Source organism: Pseudorasbora parva, chromosome 7 (genome assembly GCF_024679245.1).
Source record: "Pseudorasbora parva isolate DD20220531a chromosome 7, ASM2467924v1, whole genome shotgun sequence".
NCBI lineage: Eukaryota > Metazoa > Chordata > Actinopteri > Cypriniformes > Gobionidae > Pseudorasbora > Pseudorasbora parva.
In genome coordinates, this window is record NC_090178.1 from 23,187,732 (window position 1) to 23,204,677 (window position 16,946).

The following is a 16,946-nucleotide window of genomic DNA, read 5'->3' on the forward strand; positions in this document are numbered from 1 at the left end:
ATGAAAAACTAAAAAAAACATCTACTTATAATGTCCTTGATATGATGGAAGCATGTGGTGAAAAAACAAGATGTGTATTTTCCACAGAGTAATATGAGATTCAAAGGAATGGCAGATATGATTAGCTTATGAAAAACTATTTACATATGTTTTAGAGGCTCCATAGAAGTTGTAGCAAGATCTAAAGATGCAGATGCCCTTCTCTTCAATTTTACTATTCAAACTCAAGAAAACAATCTTATACAACTGCTGGGGTTTTTTTTTTCCAAATCACCCAGTAATCCTTATAAATATTCTAAAAGTGATTTTCCTGCTACATCAGACTACCTGGTAAAGTAGTAAAGACCCGCTGGTCAAAAGTAAACAGCCAAGGATGACTGACAGATGGGAGATCGGTCTCTGTACAAAATTTGGAATTCCATCTGTCTGGACACTGAAACAAATATCACGTGTAGGCCGTTAGTTTTACACACTTGAATAATCTGATAAGTCCTAGGAATATTCGCCGAGATGGTTTACCATATCAATCGCAAGCCATATTAAGAATTGTAAAACAACTCACTTTTTGATTAGTATACACGGCTTTCAGAAATGCACTATAACAGGGTGTTGTGGCCCTCTAGTAGTGTGCTGTGGATGCGAGCAATTTGGGAACTATCACAGATGTGAACACAGTGCTGCAATGTGGCTCGCGTCTGATGCGTGTGCCATGCAGTATGGTCGTGGAAGGCGTCACCACTGCCTACATCATACGACACCAAGCCGAAATCAAAGTAGTTGCGTGCCATGCTCACTTCATACAAGTGCATGAATTAACCATTCTTAGTACAAAATATCATTCCCAATGTGGTTTACAATGAAGAAGAGGGTTTTATTGAGGCAGAACAGACTCCAATAAAAAAACACTTGGACCGACGTAACGCCATGTCGACATTGGTAGCCATATTTTGCTGCTTATTTCGACAGCAGAGAAGTAGACATGTTCTCGCGCCCATTATCGCTTAACTTTAACCATTCTATGAAACTTTCCCCAAGCCACACCAAATCACAGCGCTGGAAACGTTAAAACTGAGGTTATCGGGTCAGGTCGATGCGGTTATTCTGGCGCTCACTTTCTACGATATGCCTTGGGCAAACAAAGTTCAGCTGAAATAAACAACTGCTACCATAAGCACTTTACAGCACATTTCAGTCAACTACTTGATGTGTGTATTCAAACGCACCCGCAACTTTAAGGTTTGTTTGCTAATTTTCCAACCGACACAAATAATTCAGCCATTCTTACCTGCCCACCACCAACGGAAAACGCTGGGATGTGAGATTAATGACAGCTAGGGTCCAAAATTGCGTACTTTTCCACGTGTACAGCCAATAGAAGCGTGCGATTGTAATGATTCTGCCGAATCCTAAAGACAACAGCCGAAAAAAATTGGCGATCACAGGGGGATCTACGCCAAAACCCACATGATCAACTACGTCAGCAGACGTATTTGCATACGATACAAGACGCCGTTCCATCCCGACTTTGGGAGTGAATTCTCAAAAGCAAAAAGTTCGCAATTCGCCAATGGCAAGCGCTGGCTTCTAGTGCAAGAGCAGTAGTTCACTTCGCCCCGTGCTTCCTTCTTTGAGATGATTAAACCACTGTTGTTTTGACGTCCCCTGCGTGAGTTTGAATCACAGGTCATTGCATATTAAGCACTCTGGCGAAGGCCAGTGGCTGAACGGTTTCTCTCGTCTCTCCTCCCATCCTCGCCTCTGTCCCCTCTCTCTCGCCCTACCTCTTCGCATCCCCTCCCACGTTTTGCCTGTAGCCTTGCCACGGCTCTGCATCAAAACAAACAGGCCAACTTGTAAAACGAGACACAAGAAGAAACTCATGCACGAATATCTACGTTGCTATGGGAACCTACCTTAAACTATACCTTACAGACATTTTCTCACCTACGTTTTTTGACAGCTTGGGTCATACAACGATAAAAACGGCTATACAAAATAACAACAACAACAAAACTACCTGATGACAATTCTTTCTTGGGAAAAATGCTCGACTGTGAAACCTGCGCATGCAGCAGTGGGCATGAATCCTGCTGCAGAAGCTTATGAATTATTCATTAATCAGTACCGATCCGCCAGTGGTTGGATACATTTACATACAGATAAGCAGCTGATGAATTATTAATGAACATTTTCTTGATCTTGATCTTTGTTTTTTGTCGTTCATTTTAACTTATGGACACGTGTTTTATTCATGACTCAGGTAACACACCTGCACATTTAGTTGTATATTTAACGCCATCTACAGGAAATACAATGTAATATTAAGATAAAAACAAAAAATGTAATAGTAATTTACTGCCAGGATATTATCCAGTAATTTTACAGACACGGCGCAATGCGGTGTGTAATTTAAAATAGATGTAAAACTAATGTAAAAACAAAAACAAAAAACAGTGTAGTTATTGTTGACAGAATGCAAATTTCCCATAGAAATCGCTGTAATAATGGTTGTGGGAATATTATGAAAAAAATATTTACCGGTAATCAATTCATGTTTTAATATTTGGTTATGTATTAATTACACTTTTTTATTAAAGTAATAGTTTTCCCAAAAATGGGAAATGGTCTTTTTGTTTCAAAGTTAAGTTTAGCAGAATGTTCACACTTTTTTCCCCATATAGTGAAGGTGACCAGAGGCCATCCAGCTCCAAATAATGACAAAAAACATAACAGTAGCGCATACTACTTATACACTATATTTCAAGTCATCCGAATTCATACAACTGCTTTGTGTGAGCAATATGTCCAGATTTAAAACTATTTTTTGATGGTTCTATGGTGCCTTTTGTCAATTTTGGAGCTTTTTGGAACTTTTATTGAATTGGAAAACATGGTGGTGAGCAGAGGCGGACAGAGTACACAGCTTCATTACTTGAGTAAAAGTACAGATACCCCTTGCTAACTTTTACTCAAGTACAAGTAAAAGTACTACAGTCAGATGTCTACTTAAGTAAAATTACTGAAGTACTTGTTTTTAAAAGTACTTGAGTAGCTGTCAAGAGTAAATTTTAAATATTGTATTACTACTGCCACAGTGCTTTTATGTTCAGAAACGTCCTGCATGGAGTTATGACAAATGTTAATGTTACATTGGAGAATGTAAAAGGAATTGAAAGTAAAGTAAAATCAAGTCATTTTCATCTTTTTACCATTTTGCTTTATTTAACATTTCTCACTTGCACACAAGGCAATAGCACAGTGGCAATGCTCTGACAAACCTCTGCTAGAGTTTTAATGTTTTTTTTACAGCCACGTTTGAACCTGACTGTGTTAAACACACCGCATACTCAAGAACATCAGGGGTTGGCACATTCACCGGACCTTCATCCATTGTTTCGTCTCTTACTCACGTTAATGGGTAGAAATTGGCGTAAAAGAGTACAATATTTGCCTTTTAAATTTACTTGATTAAAGTTATGAGTACTCCCCAAAAATGATACTCGAGTAAAACACAGATCCCTCAAAATTTTACTTAAATACTGTACTCGAGTAAATGTACTTTGTTACTGTCTGGTGGTGAGTAAATAATAACATAGATTTTTTTGAATATGAAGCATCTCTTTAAAGGAAGAGTAAAGAGATGCTGAAGAGATTGTGGCCAAAACTGGTACTGCAATCACTAACCCCTCTCCCCCTCCCCCCTGACTGCAGCTGTGGTAACTAGAGCAGATCTGGCAACCCGGATGCCGAAACACTACTGACTTCGTGATTGGTAGATAGATGGAAGGGAAAGCTTCAAGCCAAAACACAACATGTCAACATCAACATCAGTTGAGGGCTGCAAAAACAACTTTTAAATAACAATATCCGGGCCGGACTGTTGTCAGTGATATAAGTATTTGAAATTAACATGATTTCTTAAAGGGAGGGTGAAACACTCAGTTTCAGTCAATCTCATGTCAATCTTGAGTACCTATAGAGTAGTATTGCATCCTTCATATCTCCGAAAAGTCTTTAATTTTATTATATTTATAAAAGAAATATGGGCTGTACCGAGTCTTTCCGAAAAAAACTGAGCGCCTGGAGGCGTATCATGTGGGCGGAGCTAAAGAATGATGAATGCGCACAAAGCGGTGACGTCCTCAAGCATGGAGAAACCCATGGCTATCGATCCAGAATCAGATTCAGAGGCTGAAATAAATTGAACAGGAGAAACAGCAACAGCAGGACGTCTGTCTCTGTGGTATGTACTGTATTTAGTGACCTGTCAATATTTGTGTGTGTTTACTCGCAAGTTTATGAGGACATGATTCGGTTTATGGACTATTGTATGCAACTAAAGCTTAGCAGTAGCAAGCAAAACGGTTTTGCACGTCAGACTAGTGTAACCTTATACAGAGAACAACAATGGAGTAACCGTTAGCGCATTTGAATGACGAAGCACGCGATCGTGTCGTTTATTGATGTTTACTCACGCGACGATAGCCAACAGCAGAGACATTTGAAGCAGTTTAACTCACCGGCTGCTTCCAAAGCAGGACTGAACCTTTATCGCTGGGACCGCTCCGTCAAAAACACACTACTTTGGTATGATTTGGTGAAGTCCTGTGACAGCAGTGACCGTGGAAATCCACTTTGTGACGCGACTGAAGCGATGTTGTGAAGCTTCCCATCATTTCTGCGTTCAAATCGGTTCAAATGCAGCGCTGCCTTCCCGGAATACTGTCCTGAAGCGTTGAAGTCGCTTGATGTCACCCATAGGAATAAAGTGGAGCGCGGCGTATACTATATAACAACTATAACGACATAAGTGTTCACGGACGAGTGGATCTGCAGCTGAGCGAGTGTTTATGGGCGTTCATTTGCTCTCTCGCCTCTAGTCACGCACGTGCGCACCCTACCGGGAGAAGAGCCCGTACGGCCCATACAAGGACCTTCCGGTCTATCGACGTCAACCTTCCGGTCTATCGACGTCAAGCCGAGCCATACTCGAAAAAAACTCTCCGAAACTTGTGAGAAACCGGAAGGAGTATTTTTGACACAGAAATACTCCATCAAATGTCCAACAATAGTTTTTGAAACTCTGTCTATGTTTAGGATGGGAATCCAAGTCTTTAACAGTGTAAAAAGCTCAGTATGCATGAAACATCATTTAACCCCCCCCCCCCCCCCCCCAAAAGGTAGGGTAGGTAAGAATTGGTTAAAAAACGTTTTTTTCCAAATTTGTTTAAACTTTCTTTATATATGAATACATAATTAAAATGTAAGAAAAAGAACGTATAAAATTGAGTGTTTGTAGACCTCTCACGACTGTTTTAAAGACAGCTCATTATTTCCATTAACTCCACCTTCTCCTTCTGGGCTCTTTCCAAAGCCACGCCCCCAAAACACATGAACGCGCAGAAGACGATTATTTACGATCATTTACCTGAGACGAGCTGCGGAGAAGAACGAGCAGAGTGCATGTAGTGACATCATGCCAGAATCACATGTAATAAAAAATCTAACTTTATCAGTATGAATATAAACAAATAAGATGTCTTTTAGTACTCACTATCAAGCTGGAATACCGATACTGGTAAAGTTTTAAAATATATTTTGTTTGATTCGGTAACGAGCTATTTATATTTATAAGGCAAAGCTAAAAACGGGTAGCATTGATACATGTTTTTCCAATAAAATTATACTGTGATGAAGATGAATTTCGTGAAAGATTCATAACATATACAGTGTTTTGCATGTAAGAGTTTCCATAATGAATATAAAAACAAACCAAAGGCGGAAATAAACGTGCAGGAAGAGTTCCCGGTGAACATGGTAACAGAGTTTAAACAGAGGGTAGCTAAAGCTAACTTAGTTCTAAAAAAAGTTCCTGGATGCGGTGTACTAGCGTTTACACATGCATTTTGTTGTTTAAAGTAAAATTTTGCGAAATTCAACACGGCAGCGATCAACTTGAGCATATTGAGTATTTATCATCTCTACTAATGGCTCGCTAAGTGTAGCCTATAACATTGTAACTTTATGCTAAGTAATGTTATGTTAGGCAGCTATGTGTGCTAGTGATATATGCTTCATGAAAACATAAACCAAAAAAATGTTTATAATCAAAATCAAAGATTACCTGTCCAGCAGAAATAAAGCCATCAAGGAGTCGTTTTTCAGCCCCTTGAGGTCCCTCAGTCAGTTCTCGCCATCATTGGGAAGCCATGCCGATATTTAGGCCTACTCACGTTTGATTTCTTTGTACTGTCTTCCTTTTTTTGCATAGTTTGCCTCCGCTGACTGCAAAACCTGGCACTGGGAATTTTGAATGCTCTTTGTCTGCTAGAATTACCTCAGTATTATTTTGCTCATAGGTCTTGTCCCGCGCGCATGTGGGCAGATCCTATAGCGAAAGCGGTGGTAGCCATGGTAGCGAGAGAGAGTGACAGTCGCCCAAGCCAATCACTTGTTTCATCCCGAATGAATATATTGAGCGGGTGTTTATTGCAGATTAAAATGTCTAGAGTCACTCGATTTTTATACTCTCCTTTTCAGAGTACTTACATTTTAATTATGCATTGACATATAAAGAAAGTTTAAACAAATTTGGACAAAAGTGTAATTCTTACCTACCCTACCTTTAATGTTTAGTGACATATCAGGGTCATTTTATGATTAATTGAAATACATTTCTTACATACAGTTCCTTTAATTATATCACAAAAAAAAGTTGTCTTATAGTAAAATAAAGTATTTTTTAGAGACAATTGTAGTTAAAGTGATACACTGAGCAAATTAATGAATTAATTAAAATGACAAAAACAAAAAATCACTCAGTAGAAGTAAATATAAAATGTCACTGTAAATTGTAAATTTCATTGTGAAATATCTTTCATTCATTGTTGAATTACAACAACAAAAATCACAGACGTGAACTTGGCTCTCATGAATGTGTATTGATTTGATGGGCTAGGCAAAGTCCTGTCCCCCAGGAGACAAACTGATCGAGAACAGACTTTGCCCTGCACAACTCATAACAGGAAGCAGAGTGGTGCCAGACTAACAGGTAAGTGGCGGTTCTAATGTTAACAAAATTGAACAATATCATAATGCCACACTTGTGTATTAGATGGAAATTGTAACCCTAAATTTAATTAAATCTTAGTCATATGCCATTACTAGATAATAAAAAATGATGGAATACTAGTAGGCATTTGTCTGTGTGGATTAAATCTATCATGAAAGATCAGTTTCAGAGTTTGTGATATTTATTTTCGATTTTCTAAAACAAGTGTGTCTGTCTGTGTCTATATAATTAGGTTTGTTGAGAGACACAAAATGAACACACAGCAGTCTCCCCCTCCGTACAACCCCTATTACCCTCCGCAATATCCAAATGCAACACAGGGCAATGCTGGGCAGCCCACCGTTGGCATGATGCCCCCTGTTGTTGAACATGTCAATATGGGGATTCCAGACAGCACTCCCCCAGAGTACACCCTGGGCTTTGAGAACGAGAACTGCTTTTCAGATGCAGTCATAAGAAGAGGTCAGCTGTGCTCTTTTGAAATTACTTATTATATTTTTTTATTATCACATAGTTATGTAACTACAACTATGTTTGCATGTACATGGGACTGGCCAATGCTTAAAACTTACCTCATGTCTACAAATGTGCTTCATGTAGGTTTCATAAGAAAAGTGTACTTGACACTTATGGCTCAACTATTAATAACTGTTGGAATCATCTGTGCTTTTCTTTATTGGTGAGTAGACTGGTATTTATGTTGCCACACCTATTCAATAATAATAAAAAAGATCATGAAGTGTACTTAAGTGTCACTTAATAGGCTTAAGCATATTAGACTTACATATACTGTACATTTATAATGTTACAAAATGTTTCAGTTTCAATTTAATTTCTATTCATCAAAGAATCCTAATGTTCAGTTTCCACAAAACTATTAAGCAGCACAACTGTTTTTAACTCTAATATTAAGAAATATTTCTCAAGCAAAAATATATAAGTAATTAAATTCACATAATGAAATGTTATGGCCCCATTTTTTTTGGGACAGTAGTGGTGTTTATATATTATTCATGTATTCATACTTTTCTCTTTTTTTAGGGAGACACTCAGTGACTGGGTGAGAGACACATACTGGTTTACCTACACAATGATGTGAGCTCTTCTTTTTTGTGTGTTCTGCATGTCCTGAATAATATGCATATATTCTGTTCAACTGAATATATGTTACACTGATTTCTTTTGTTTCACAAGGGGTGTAACGTTTGCTCTAATCATTGTGCTCATCTGTTGTGGTGACATCCGTCGGAAAGTTCCCTTAAACTTCATCTTCCTAGGGCTCTTTGTAAGTAAATAACAGAACCACTGTATTATTTCATTGTGGTGAGGAGCAAATGGCATAATTTTGCAAACGCTTTAAATTTGTTTTCTCACACAGACAATTACAGAGGGCCTTCTCCTTGGATCTGTTGTAGTGTGAGTAAAAAAAAGGCATCATTGAAATGGATTTAAATCCACTTCAGTTACTCAAAAAAAAAAACAACAATCTTCAACAATCGAAAAACTTTAGTTATACTGCAGCAAGTGTTATAGTAAGTTATTTTTTTCAGGTACTATTCAGCAGAGGCAGTGCTCTGGGCAGTGGGTGCAACTGCTTTGGTGTCTCTTGCAATGAGTTTGTTTTCATTGCAGTCTAAAGTACGTCATTACAAAATTGCAGTGACACCAGACCATACTGTATTACTAAGATTTGTTTAGTTATAAAGTATGAAAAACTGGCTATGCTTGTTTTTAGTGGGATTTCACAGCTGCATCAGGAAGCATATGGGCAATAGGCTGGACGCTGTTTTCATTTGGATTGCTTTGTGCAATTCTGAGATCGCAGGTAAAACCTCAACTTCCTTCTCTTTTCAGAAATTACTTGTTTATGTTCATTCATGCAAACTTTCATATTCCACAGTATTTGTACATCCTTTATGCATCGTTGGGAACTTTGGTCTTCTCTGTGGTAAATACACTTCTTTATTGTCTTCCTTTATATGTTGAAGCTTTGTCGAACTGTGTAAAGATAAAGAAGGTGGACTTCATGAGTCAGTCACTGGATGTAATGTGTAGTGCTATGAAGCTAGCACAGTATATTAACATTATGTTCTGCCAAAAATATTTTATTTTAATAATAATACTATTTTACTACTGTCATTATCTGACTATCTCTCCCTTTCGTTTTCTATTCGTAGTACTTGGTAATGAACACGCAACTCATACTGGGTGGAAAGCACAAATACAGCATCAGTCCAGAAGAGTACATCTTTGCTGCTCTGAACTTGTACCTTGATATTATCACAATTTTCTTATTATTGCTTCAACTAATTGGACTTTGTCGTTGATGTGGTTAATGAACATCATGCTTTATGTACTACTCATCACCTTACACTATCTGGGTTTTGAGACACAGTATTACCCTGTTTGTTGAAAAAATATGACTCCATTGTGTCTCTGTACCATATTAGAAATTTAATGATTTAAGTCAGTAAAATAGCTAACAGTTCAATAATAAAATAGCTACTGAATTAAGTAAAAGAGCTAATACATCGCGAGTTTTTTTAAAAGTAAAAGAAGGGCATGCAATGTGATGTACATGGAATGGTTTTTGATATTTTATATTTTTCCCCAATATTACATTATAAACATGACTCCATCGTGTCTGTAGCATGTTCACTGTCATGTCACTGTACTTTAAGTTAAATTCATTAAAGTGTCTACTGTTATTTATTTGTTTTGATTTTTAATAATGTGAGAACAAAAAAAAGGTAGAACAAATGCTATTTTAAGGGGGTGACACTTACCCTGCTCTCCCCGATTTTATATTTATATATTAATTATTTATCTTTCTGTGAAATGGAAACAGCAAAAATTGTAAGTTCCTCTTAGTCTGCTCTCTAAATATGAATGTATTTTGCACCATATGAATTAATTTCTATCAATTGCATAGCCTACTTAACACCCCAAGGCAGAGAAATAGGCTTTTGCTACTGGCTTCTATTACTTTTATTATGCACTACGAAATATTGCCGGAAGTTGATTAAATCGTCACAAAAAAGTGTCATGGCGGAGTTAGACAAAAACGCTGGTGATAAGGAAAAATCGTTGGCAAGAAACAGTAGAGCTAGGGGCGGCGAAAACATGAACACTCATATTCACAAGCCCTGTTCCCAGGGCAAACAAGACACCTCCACCGCTGTTACCACCACGGAGTACTGCGAAAAATTACAGGAGTGGATGTGGCAGTACTACTACAGCTATATGAACTGGCAGAGCTGGATAGCCATGTCTGCGTTTTCCTTCCCACCGTGTTTCCCAACACAAGGAACAAATGAAACGCCAGGACCGACGACATGGGGTACAGATATGCCTAATGGAGACCCTCGCAATTGGTTTAGCAGCCCGTTTGGTTTTCCTACTGCAGGTGCTAACGCAGCGGTTGTAGCAGCTGACGCGAGCGGACAGAGTTCTCGAGCTCCTGCCACAGCGCCTGCGCAGCTGCCACAACAACAACCACAGCAACCTAATGGAAATGCTCAACAGCCAGGTAATTATATATAATAATAACAATTAATAAATCTCCTTTTATCTTTTTTTGTTGTTAAAATTGCCAGCTGCAGTATTATATTTATCACAAGCGTTGACTATGGCAGCTCAGTACGTTCGATGCGAACAAGCCTTCTTGGACTTTGTGTTTACGTTATGCATACAAATGAATGTCTACGTTGGAATTAAAGAAAGTATTTATTTAACATGTTATTGCAGACGTTAAGAAATATGATTTTCTCAAGCTCAGGCACTTAAGTCTATTATTATTATGGCTTCATTATGTAAAAACTGACAATAAATCAACATGTCTAAACTGGATAGAAAGGTAGCTGAAATTTGTTTAGTGTTGCATTGAAATTTGAATTCAATTCAGCTTGAAGTTATTTGTAACCATCTTTTTAAGGGTTATTTTTTGTAGTTTTAACTAACAGTATGTTTTATAATGAAACCGCTTTCACATGCAAATATTCAGTTTGAGACAATGTAATTGGAAAAGGAGATTTCTCCAATTACAAAGAGAATTGGAGAGGAACAATTTCTTCTTTATAATTGGAAGTTTTATGTTAAGTTTATGTTTTATGCATGCAACTAAGGTACATGGAAAAAGTACAACATATGCTCATATTAAAGTAATGAATGTCTTTAAAACATAATGTACTTAATAACTAGAAAGATCCAGTTTACAAATGCAGGTCACGTTTATAATGTTTTTTGTCTAGGTAGGGAATATTATATCCCCTCTCCTCTGCAAAGGTTCTTGGCAGAAATGGTGGATTTCTTCATTCTTTTCTTCATTAAAGCTACAATTATACTTAGTATTGTACACTTGAGTGGAATGAAGTGAGTCTGAAATCTTTTGTTTGTATTTCCTTACATATCACTTATGCTGTATTTAAAAAAATTTTAAATCACTCTTTGTCCATTTAAAATCTCATTTTAGGGACATCTCAAAATTTGCAATGCACTTCATTGTAGAGGAGATTGATGAGGACACTTCTATGGAGGAATTGCAGAAGATGATGCTTGTGGCTCTAGTGTACAGGATATTAGTTTGCTTTTATGAGGTTAGTTCAAATAATTGAATTAGGCTAATCTGCTGGAATAAATCACGAAGACCTGCATAACTTTTTTTGATTGTTTTCAGATCATATGTATTTGGGGAGCTGGTGGGGCGACACCAGGGAAGTTTCTCATCGGCTTACGAGTAGTCACATGTGACAGCTCCGTCCTAGTTCAGCCAAACCGAGTTCTTGTGGTACCAGCAACAAATGTCACGCTTTCTGCGTCAGTGTTGCTTTTAACATCACTATTTGTCAATTTTAAAAAAAGATCTTGTTCCAAAATTTCTATTGAAACATTTTTTTTTTTTTGTAGGTCTACGGTGAGAGCCTTAAACAAGAACTTCTCCATCGCTTTCTTTTTTCCGGCATTCATCACACTGCTTTTCTTTCAACACAACAGGACTGTGTATGACATTGTGGCCGGCACCATTGTGGTCAAGAGAAACAGGCTTAGATGACTTTGTCATTGAAGTCATTATCAACCAGACTTTTTAATGCAAAAACTCATAGACAAAGGAGAGCAAACCAGCTGCAGTGACACATACTGAACTGAACTAAAGCTATTGGCCTCTCAGTGAACTGCCACTTTAAGAGCTGAACACGGTGTTTCCAGTATTTTTCACCCATCGCCTAAGTATTTTAATCATCTCTGTTGACATCTCTGAATATTTTTCTTGTGCCAAAGTAAGATAATTTATAAATGTGCATAATACTTGAACTTCCTCTGGTACATGCGTTTCATGTTTAGCTTTCTCTCTTTGTTATTGTGTGTGGAATATTAATTGGAGTATTTACTAAGAATATTCTTTGACTAATAGAATTTGAGCAGGAATTATCGGTAACATATTTTTCCAAATGCAATATTGTTTGGTTATTGCTCCTCAATGCATTTATATTTCAGATGAATTTTTTCCCCCTAATTGCTTATCTCTAATTTATGGCCTTTAAACGCTTAAAAATGCCGGGAAAACGTTTTATTTGTACAGCTGAGCTGTTTTGCATACTGTAATTTTCACTGCATGCCTTCTTCAGCTCTGTGTTCTGCACTATCCTGAGCTGCTGAGTTGATTATTTCAACTTTAAATAACCTACTTCTTAATCAGTTGTTAGTATGTTATTCCTTTTGGATTGTATAGATATGGCTAAATCAAAAAGAAAAATTTACTTATGTTCCAAAAAAGCCTGTGTTGTCTCTGTTCATGGATTGACTGTTTATACTAATAACAATTTTTTGAATAGACATGTTATGTGAAGGAATTACAGCATATGAGCAAGGGATTCAACTTCTGAAATCATCATGGTCATTTTCTAATAAGTAATCATTCCACATAGTCAGCATTTGAATTGCACAAAAATGGCAAAATTATAATGGTGCATTTGGTGAGTATGGACATTGTGTCAGCAAATATCTGAATGTCACTTTTAACACATTTTATTTTTTGTAAAAAGTAAATAAACAATAGGGCTGCAAAATATTACACGTTTGAGCGGTGCAAATACATATAAATATAACCAATAAATATTAAGTAAAATTTTTATATTTACATTTTATTGGCCAATAACAGATTTTAAAAATGTATACTCTACTAAACAAAAATGTATTTATACTCAATATGGTACTGATAAATTGTGTATTCTTAATTTTTATTTAAAATACCTCACTTTGGTATTAAATGACAATAATTGAAGCTGGGCCATAACCATTTGTATTGTATTCGTCACATCCTTGATCTGAAGACAGATAATTATGTATTGAAAAAGTACAGTCTTGCATGGAGGAAGAATTTATGACATCTGGCACTTCATCAGTTGAAATGAGTCACCAGTAGATGGAGTGAGAGCGCTACTGACTTACCACGGTGAAGTAGTCATTTCTCATGGTATGTTTATAGAAAAAATTGTTTATGAAACGTGGCTTCTGTTCATTTGTTTTAATATCTAAAATGCTCAATATAGTAACAGCTATGAATTTTTTACACTATTATACTGATCAATTCAAATAGCGTTTCGTTTTTTTTGTTGCATAGCAACATTATATTGTGCTATTAACGAGCTATTTTTTCTAGAATTCCTCTTAAAGAGATAGTTCACCCCAAAAGGAAAAATTCTGAAATCATTTACACATATTCACGTCGTTCCCAACCTCTATGACTTTCTTTCTTTATTTTTTTAACAGAATTATATTTTGAGGGAATTTTTGGTTACCAACATTCTTTAAACATTTTATTTTATGTTAAGCAAATAAATCATATATATATATATATATATATATATATAGTATTGAAGCAAGTAGCATTCGTACCTGTAGTACATCAAATTAGCTTTCACCGTCAAGTCATTCCAAACCTTTATGACTTTCTTTATTCTGTGGAACAGAACAAGATATTTCGAAAAAAGAAAATGTTTCACACAGGGTGAAAGCCAATGGGGGCCAATGTTGTTTGGTCCCCACTGACTTTCAAAAATCTTTTTCTGAAAAAGAACGGTTTGGAACATCATGATTCTGATTAAATGATGACAGAATTTGCATTTTTGGGTGAACTATTCCGTTAATGGATTTGCGTAATAAAAAAGCAGTTTAGTGAAGGTAAAATATTTTGTGAATGAGATATGGACCAGAAAACACTTTATATAGCCTATGTCCTACCCATGAAAACTATAGGTTAATTACAGCAAAAAAATAATAGACGGTCTATTGTTGATTGTATTGTTCAACCTTGATTTTGTCATTTCCTTTAAAAAACGTGTTTGGTCATGGCGTAGGCTTACTCTGCAAGTGATCTTCAAAGGTTGATTGTGTTAGGACCTACAGATGGTTTTCTCCAACACAGAACCTCATCGCTCACTCAGATATTTTCTCTTTTCTATCTCTTTGACCCTGCTACCTTGTAAAACCCTTTTATTATCAGAATGCTACCACCGATGTTGCATTGCAGTTATCAGTGAGTAGTGCTCAGCCTTGCTCGACCTGACTTTCTTTATCACACAAGTCAGATTGAGCATGCTGTGCCAACTATATGATGTCAGTGTAAGTATGGCTCTGTGCGGGGGACACCGTTCAGCCTCATGCTGCTATTATGATTATGTTGACATAAAATAAAAAGATCCCAGAATCATTCTGTAGAAGGATGTCAAGCTCTAAAGATATTCATCAGGCGTGTCTGATCTGGTGTTTTCAGAAAGCTGTATTCGTGTTAGTGTAAGTTGTGTTTTTAAGTTGTCTGAATGGTGAGAGAAAGTAAGGACACAGTCAGCCTCCAAGGCATGTTGTCAGGGGCTTTCAAACAACAAGCTGATTGGCTGATTGAACAGCACTCTGTCATTAATTGGTGATGTGTTTTACTTTCTATAGTAATGATGTCATCGGCAGCCAATCAAAGGCCATGGTGACTGTGATTGGAGTGATCTGATTGGCTATTCAGTTGGAAATAAGATTGGGTTGGGTTTATCATCATACAAGACTGATGTTCACTCTGAGCTTTCGCAAAACGAGTCTGCTCTTCCAAATCGATGATCAAAACAACAATAGAAATGAACTGCGCTCTCAAAAAGCAATAAAATCCACAGTGGAATTTTGGGGTTCTACACTGTTATCATGTCCTTATTACCTCAAGCATATAGTGTTAAATTATAGCTCAATGTGGTGGTCTAGTGCTGTTGAGATTTCCTTTGCTTGAGGCTCGAACAAGCAGTCTATTTTGACAAAGCGTCCATATATGTGGTCTTCCAAAAAATAGGTGGGAAAAAAAACATATTATAATGACTATAACAAACATAATGTAAGCATGCTTTTCATGAGAATTCATGTGATATTGACCCAAATTGATGTTGTTTTAAAAAATTTATTTACATATGCTACTATAAAAATGTATTGAAAATGTACCAAAAAATATATAGCATGGCAAGGATGGCAAAATGAGACATGATTCTCTGTCCTTAATGAATTACTCATTTTGAGGCCCAGCATCATCTGGATTTAGAACACACTATTACTACAGTTCAAAAGTGTTGACCAACCTTATCCGTGTTCCAGTCTGTCTGTTATGCGATTAATTTTGAACACCTCCCAAGTTTACATGCTGACAGGCGTCTAACGATGTCTATGTGACTCATTGCTCTCTGGCAGACATTTTAATTAGTGATCCAGCTGCAGGAGAATGGAGACTTCAATGTCCATTATAACGGAAGGTGCTGAGATGGAAATGGATGGGGGTTTAATCTCAAAGGGGACTGCTTTGGCAGTGACACTCTGGGAAATGCAGCAAAACATGTCTATTTTCCATGCTGGACTCTGTTTTGTTTTTTAAGCCTGTTATCAATTAGTAATTGACTGATTTTCAGGAAAAAGTCTGAGTGGGGGCTTTATACAACGGCAGCAGCTGGTAAATCAAAGGATTCATAGCTTGCTAGAGTTTACAGTATTGTGAATTATAGGGGACAGAGATAAAGTGCTTGGCTAAACAGCATGATTAACTTATTCAAATAGTCTATTCCACTGGAAAGTTGTGCTTATAGATAATTTCCTTGACCTTACAGTCTTACTCATTTATAACCACTTATCTATGAATGAACTTTTGTTGACATGTGGCATTCTTGAATCTGGTCCACATTCATTCAGCTTGTAGTGAACTCAATCAAGCTTTACAAGAGCGAAACTGCCTGCCCGACAACAGTATCAGTGTTAGCTAAACTATTCAATCCTGACAAATTCACAAAACAAGTAGCTTACTTAAACTGAGGTTTTTAAAGGGGGAACTGTGGAGTAACTGGGAGAAATAGAGATTTTCGTTTTTTGAAAAGAGTGGCCATTTCACACTTCATAGTGTTTTTGTTTTGTTTTTTTGAAGCAAAAGCTGTCTATCTTATCAAATGAAATGTAGTCTATGCAGTATGATTCACAGGTAACCTAATCTCTCTTTTAGCAATACAGCAATATAAAAACTCAATTTGAGATGGATTACAGAATCTTAGCATCAAAATTACACCAATGTTGAAAGAAAGCATGAGATCCAATACCAAAAACAATACGCCATCAGAGTATTAGCCGGAATGCATCGTATTTGAAAAACATTATTCGAAAAGGTCAATGTATGAGGTACTATTTCAAAGATATTCTGTTCTGAAGTGCGCATTTGATCATGGACACTTTATCTCATGATTTATGAATGGATGGAGGTGAAGGGATTTAAGTGACATTGGTAATGACAACATGGCGGATGTAGGCCTACGTCCGTACATTCATACTACACGCATTCAAGAATGTACTTTTTTAACGGTCGCAA

The 16,946-nt window shown here is 36.8% G+C and overlaps 3 protein-coding genes across 4 annotated transcripts in view; 2 read left to right on the forward strand and 1 right to left on the reverse strand.

The window, feature by feature from the left end:
* zhx2a (zinc fingers and homeoboxes 2a) overlaps positions 1-1,651 on the reverse strand; it is a 46,098-nt gene extending 44,447 nt beyond the window's left edge. For both annotated transcript variants that reach the window (XM_067448650.1, XM_067448649.1), the window contains exon 1: positions 1,286-1,651. The gene's annotated coding sequence lies outside the window, so the exon portion shown is untranslated. The remainder of the gene's footprint in view (positions 1-1,285) is intronic.
* Positions 1,652-6,996: 5,345 nt separating this feature from the next.
* zgc:110410 (uncharacterized protein LOC553618 homolog) lies at positions 6,997-9,782 on the forward strand. The gene is made up of 10 exons (XM_067449655.1): positions 6,997-7,051; positions 7,305-7,534; positions 7,673-7,751; positions 8,114-8,167; positions 8,267-8,357; positions 8,451-8,488; positions 8,623-8,710; positions 8,808-8,897; positions 8,973-9,020; positions 9,250-9,782. Exons 2-10 carry the CDS (start codon positions 7,324-7,326, stop codon positions 9,397-9,399), a joined length of 849 nt encoding a protein of 282 aa, XP_067305756.1. The 5' UTR covers positions 6,997-7,051; positions 7,305-7,323; the 3' UTR covers positions 9,400-9,782.
* A 287-nt stretch (positions 9,783-10,069) lies between these two features.
* fam8a1b (family with sequence similarity 8 member A1b) lies at positions 10,070-13,151 on the forward strand. Its single transcript, XM_067448652.1, has 5 exons — positions 10,070-10,601; positions 11,323-11,443; positions 11,544-11,667; positions 11,748-11,887; positions 11,978-13,151. Exons 1-5 carry the CDS (start codon positions 10,118-10,120, stop codon positions 12,120-12,122), a joined length of 1,014 nt encoding a protein of 337 aa, XP_067304753.1. The 5' UTR covers positions 10,070-10,117; the 3' UTR covers positions 12,123-13,151.
* The last annotated feature ends 3,795 nt before the right edge of the window (positions 13,152-16,946 follow it).